Raw genomic sequence first — 6,481 nt, 5'->3', positions numbered from 1 at the left:
ATGCTGAAACTTCAGCTGTTGGCAAATTCAGGCCAAGGGAGATAACCCTCATTACGTTTCTTTCCTGACATGTTCAGCAAACTGAGAAAAAGTAAATGTAATGGAAATACAAGCACAATCAATTTTAGATGTGTGAAAAACCAATGTGCAGTAACGTACTCTTTCAAAATAGGGGTTCTATTGTTTCCTTAAAGGTGGCTATACAGCGTGTTCAGAATCCTAAACATAAAAATTACTATCCAAAACCAAAGAGAAGATGGTATCAATTTCTCTTTAAAAGTAGAAACAACATGGAGCCCTTTACCAAAAATAGTTTATTGCACAAAACTTTTAAAGGAATTCCTATGCACATTATTTTTATAATCAACATGCTTTGTATGATCATAAACATTAATTGTACATAGTGTAACTCCTCCAGCCCCTGGGTTATCCACTGAAGAACATGAAATGATTAACTTCTATCTTTACAAATACAGCTTAAGCAGACATTACTGAATGTCACGTATAAAACATAACAGTATCTCATTTACAATATCCAGAACATCTTTCCCTCCCCTAGAAATCTGTGCATCTGTATTGGAAATTAGGCTGCCCTACTGCCCAAGACTGAAGTGTTACACATTAGTAGGAGACAAGATCAATCAGATGACAGCTGATGAGCATTAGTAATTACTTTGGACTGTAATTGCTTTCACATGAAAATATTTAAAGTCTGTGGTCACAGCAAGTTACATGCAACTATTCACGCTTCCCCAGCGAAGTTAATAGAACATACATCACAAGCTTTTGCATCACCAGTAGTGAATGTCATCTTTAAGTTATAATTTATATTGATAACACTATCTGTCCCCAGTGCACCTTGAATGTTGTCATAGCTAAGATTAAAACACCCATGCCACTGCAGTTCACTCCCCCCTAAGGAGGCATAAGTAATCCATGAAAATATGAGCACTGGAACTTTCATTCTGGGTATTACTCTACTCTTCACATATGTGAAATTCTCATAGATTTGAGCTAGGATATTGCCTGAATAAAAGTATGGGATCAGATCCTCCCATTGCACGAGTGGATAAGGGGCTCAGCTGATCCCAATACAGTGCACAAATATTTTCAAGAAATCTGGAAGACAATAGAATGGAGCATTATGCGATGTTCAGCAACACCAGAGACACGGTAACTAACGTTTTTTTCCATTGTAGGGTTTGCTGGTTTTTTGTTACATTTTTTGTTTTTTTTAAATGCACAATTATTCAAAAGTCCTCAGAAGCCCAACAGCATCTGAAGAAGTAATGCTGCAGCATTCACTAACTTGAATCACTTGGGAAACATTCTCACATTACAGTGACATTTCTCCTTCATCAACAAGACTTGGTTTAGTAGGTAGCAACCACTGAAGAAGCAGATACAGAAAATACATTCTATTGCAGTGGTTGAAAAAGGAAAAGAAAAAAAAAATCTTTAAGAGATTATTCTTCAGACTTTCCTCTGATGTATTTGGCAGAGCTGTGACAGGCAGAGGGGAGCCATTCCTAGAACTAGTTTGTTTTATTGCCTAGACAGCAGAGACCTGAGGCTTTGTAGAGCGAGCATGCTCAGCCTCAGGGTGAGGCTTTTTAATAAAACAGCAACTATTTCTCTGGATAATCAAGAAACATAGCTGATAAGCTTCAGAGAAAGGCCTTGCTTTTATCACATGCTGCGTGCTCCTTCTAGAGGGCTTCCCAGTGACTTCCATAACTTAATGGACTTAGCACCTCACCAGATTTAGACCCCCAAGTCTCACTGCCTGTCCTTCATTTAAGTGGCATGGTGCTTCTGTTTATAGAAAAAACACATAGTGAATATAAAATGAAAATACCTAGTGTCCAGGTGCTTTCAAAGAGAGACAGGTGGGTCAATGCAGAAATCTAATCTGAGCACTTCACAACAGCTCCCTCATCTTTAAAAGGAAAAACATGCATCTAAGACTACTTGATGGTGTAGGCTCAGATGTCTTTCTAAGGAGCTAGTGAGAAAATGCAGCACTGCACTGAAAACAGAGTGCAGTACGATTATGGGTACAAAAAGCAGAGGAGAGCAGGCATTCTGAAGAACTATGAAGGTTTCTAACAATTCTGGCTTCTTTGATACCAGATAGAACCTTTATCCATACAACTGTTGCCAAATTTAAGAGATTAAAACATAAGGGATTCTTAACTGTAGGCAACATATTTACTAAAATGAACAGCAACATTAACGCTGCATAAGTGTTATTTAAAATCTTGAACATTTGATAACTTTTTTGTACTGAATATATTATTCATTACGTAGTTTTAATTTTGTTCTTTAACAATACTGTGTAATTTTTTTTCTTCTTTGAGCTTAATATACAGGCAACTTCAAGAACATGGCAGCAGCGAGATAGTACCATTTACTCTGCAAAGGAGACTGCAGCAGTATGTAGACATTAACACGTCTAAGCTACTCTGTAAAGCTTTTGACTTTTCTTTGAATTGTTTGGTAATTCTGTATGATGGGCACCTAATGCCACGCTAATCCATTTCTTCCTTCACCAATTTCAAAACCTTGACTTTTAGCATCACTTGACTTTGATACCAATAAAATTTAAGTTAAAATCCAGTAGCTGAGAGGCATGAAACCAGTCAGTATAGACACTTTAGGTGCAAAGTGTTCAACTGGACTAGAGCCTGAATTGGTAATTTTGAGAAAAATCAGACTCTGGATAAATATGGGTGGTTTTGAGTTTTTCGTTTGCTTATTTTTTGCCTTACTGCTAAGCAAACTGCAATAATTTCCCCCCCCCACCCAACCAAACCCATCCAAAAGCAACAACAGTCTCTTTGGAAATAATAGATGAACTAGAATTTTGGTTTATTTCCCCAGCTGTTTAATCTACTTGTACTTACTAGATTTTTTTTTTTAAATGCCAAACCATAGTGGATATAATTGACCTGTTTTCTTTATGTTTTAAAGACAAAAACGTGGTAGTACATGAGTTGCCACTAAATCTTCCAAATAATCTGTCATGTATATTTTGATTTGTACTTCAGCACTTAGCACATTAGGCAAAGCAGTACCTCCACACTGAATTTTTTAATGAGGAGAGAGGAGGCTTATCACTGCAGTATGAGCCACATGGGAGCAACGGGACCAAAGGTGAAGGAATCTAAAGTGGACTGCTTTAATAATAATCTAGTCAAGGTGCTCTGCAGAGGGGCTGCCACCGTACCAACGTTTCCATTCACGGTGGACATCTTGTAATAGAGGGTCCAAAAAGTAGGGGAAGTGTGTGGGAGAAGATAAAGCTAATAAAAATAATAATTTTATAGGCATTATGATTTTGTCTTTCAAAGTAAAAGTAATTACATTTCTAAATGCTCTGGCTTTAGGGGCTAATTTCCCTAAGCCATTTTTACAGTATGGCAAAAACCAGCGAACTTAAATGTAACATTAAAACAATGACAGTAACAAAAAACCCTCATGTCAGCCTTAACTTATGGTTTATAAGCATATTAAAACAGATATTCAAAGTCAGGAAATTATTTTTTCTTTTATATATATATATTACACGCATACCTTTTTCAAGGGTGTCTACTTCAAAAGTTGAACTAAAAAGGTGCAAGAAGTGTTTGTGCAGTGAAGCAAAGCTCCCTACTGGCCTGTGACTGTAAGAGAAAAACTGACACTTCAGAAAACATCCCAGGCAAATCTGCCAAAGATACATACTGGTCTGTATTGCTTGGCTTTACAGTCTTGTTTCTTTTGCTATAGGTCAGAGGTCATCTCTGTAACTAGAAATGGCTTCAAATGAATTTTTTTCTTTAAATACAGATATCTGTAATCTGAATTTCAAGAATAAGAGATTATAGGAGGGAGGAGAGAGGATGCTTGGAATATCCAGTCCTCAACCACTGCTAACAGCTGAACATGAGCAGAACTTATTTTTCCCTGTGATTTGGATACAACCCAAGATGGGAGAAGACAACACCCTCCCCCCACACCCCACCCACTCCCTCAATTTAAAAAAAAAAAACCAACAAAAAAAACCCCTCAAACTCCAGATGTTACAAAATTAACAGTCATTCCTTACCAAATTCACCCAGATTGAACAAATACAGACCTGGAACCAGATGCTCCTCTTGACCTCATTTTAAACCTTCATCTGAATCTCTTACTAAACCCCCAAATGAGCTAGATTTACCACTTGGCAGTCCCCCCCTTGACAGAATTATTACGGTAAGGTTTCAAACAAACCCTTGGAATAGCATGTTCTGCATTTAACATTACACCAGTTTCTCAAAGCCACGCCCTTTGCTTCTACAGGCAAAAGCACAACTCTGAACACCATTTTTAAAAATGAAATAAATAAATAATTTTGATAAAGATTTCTTTACATACTTGAAGCAATAGAAGACAGACAACAGATAAGGAGGTTATAGCGTCAAAGCTTCCTTGTCCCTAACACTACAATTCTGTTTCTTTTCCTCTATAGTAGGAATCTCCTGCTGGTCTGATGCAGTTGCAGGACTGGTAGAGGTAAGGTCCATTAGCTGCCCCTCAATCTGAGTCCACGAAGACATTGATTCATGTACTGTAATGGTGTGTTCCTCCATCTGACGCTGAAGGCTGTCCATTTCTTGCCTTTTGAAAGTATTGAGAACAAAAAAGCAAAAATTAACAAGCGGAAAGCAAACTGCTAAATGCGAGATCAGAAAACTACTTTTCTGATTCTTGATACGTACTCCAAGACTATCTAAGCTATAGCTGTATACAAGAGAAGGAAGTTTACAGGAAGCTTAGGAATTGTCTCTCTTTAAGAGCAAAAGAAATACAATATGCTTAATTTAAAAATTAGAGCCAACAGTGCAGCAGCTCCTTTGCGGCAAATATTCATTGCCAGAGATGATGCAGGACTGTTTCTTCAGTAAGGGCGCTTAGTGGCTACAACCTGATGAACGTGGTACTCTCGCAGGTATAAAAGACAACATGGGAGGCAGAGGTGAGGAAAGCAGCACAGAAAAATAATTAGATAAACAGATTATTACTTTAGTCAGACACCAACTTAGCAAAGCGACTAGTCTGGTAGTACAGGATCGTAGAACATTATCACAGACTCACTCCCCTCAAACATCAACTGAGGTGATAACAGCAGCTCAGTTCTCCTAATAACCTGAACTCTCCGTCTTCCTGAAGTTGTAGCTTTCCTGCTCAGAATCTCATGTGCAACCTTGTAAGGGAAGATCTGAAAACGTATTTTTGGCAGAATGAAATTCCTCTGTAGAGGTTTCTTATTAACACACTGCCTGGGCGCCTATCATGAGCAGCCTTTCTGATGCTGCGGAGAGAAACACCAGCTTTTCCATCAGCAAGAACAACTAGAAATAGCTGTTTCTGGTTTGATGTGCTGTGTACGATTTAGGATGGACATTTTGTCTAGTTTATTGTAAAGGCTTTTCTCCCTATTTCATTACCATGTGAGCAAGCACTTACAATGACAGAACATCCTACTGTCCTAAATATAGTCCCAATAAGAGAAAAAGAATTCATTTTACAAATCCTTTTTTCCTTAGGCTGGCAGCTGGTTTCTTGGAAACATTTTTAAGATTATTTAATAGAGTTGAAAATAACGGGTCATACTTTAATTGCCGGAGACAACTGTTCAGATTTTTTAAAGGCTCCTTGCTCACAGCTGTCGATGGTTTCAGCAGTTCTTCCAGCAAGGCAGCAGGCACTGGACAATCAGGAATCTTGACTGGAGTCACAGGATTTGAAGAGTTATTCTCTCCTTTCAGTTCCTTCCTCTGGTTAAAGTCAAAAAAAGAAGAAAAAGCCAGAAATACAATTAAGTTATTTCATCAGTGTCATTTTTGCCACATAGAAAGAGTCTCACATCACACTACTGGTACATATCTGCATTATAGAGCAGGAATCAGAAGCATATTCATATTAAGTCTCATGGGTCACAAGCAAAAGTTCCTAACCAAATGTCATCTGCTAGCCATGGTCATAAGTAAACAAACAGCATCTAGAAGGACCTACTCAAGAACTCATCCCACTGAAGAAATAAAACACAAAGGATTTAAAGCAAATGACTTGGCTCTTCAAAACAAATTTTAATAACATTCTTTCAGTATAGTTAAGAGAGCAATTCAGAAAAAAAATAAATCAGTTAAGTACAATCAAAGAAAACCTTTTGGAAATTCTGGAACCTGCAGGATGAGGTATCAGGACCAATGTCTAAAAGAATGAAACGGAAGCTTCCATATGAAATTCTGTCTCGCTTAGTGAGACAATTACTTCAGGGAGGGAAAGAGCAAGAAATCTACTACTACTGCATTTTCTGTGTACTAGTAGCAAATCAGAAAACTCAAAGAAACCACTAATAGTTAACTGTTGAAATTGTGGAAGGATGAAAAACTGGACAGTATGGAGGAGATAGATATGAACAGTAAGCAGGTGTTAACTGTAAGAAGGTAGTAAC

The 6,481-nt window shown here is 37.7% G+C and overlaps 1 protein-coding gene across 1 annotated transcript in view; it reads right to left on the bottom strand.

Moving 5' to 3' along the window:
- Window positions 1-299: 299 nt before the first annotated feature.
- The window catches only part of GOLGA3 (golgin A3), a 31,220-nt gene continuing 25,038 nt past the window's right edge, over window positions 300-6,481 (bottom strand). Inside the window, 2 exon segments of the mRNA XM_041126400.1 lie at window positions 300-4,641; window positions 5,638-5,801. Of these exon segments, the coding sequence (XP_040982334.1) occupies window positions 4,434-4,641; window positions 5,638-5,801 (372 nt within the window). The 3' untranslated portion in view covers window positions 300-4,433.

Source organism: Aquila chrysaetos, chromosome 9 (genome assembly GCF_900496995.4).
Source record: "Aquila chrysaetos chrysaetos chromosome 9, bAquChr1.4, whole genome shotgun sequence".
Taxonomy (NCBI): domain Eukaryota; kingdom Metazoa; phylum Chordata; class Aves; order Accipitriformes; family Accipitridae; genus Aquila; species Aquila chrysaetos.
The sequence above is the reverse complement of the archived record's forward strand: the minus strand, read 5'-3'. Positions and strand labels throughout refer to the sequence as shown.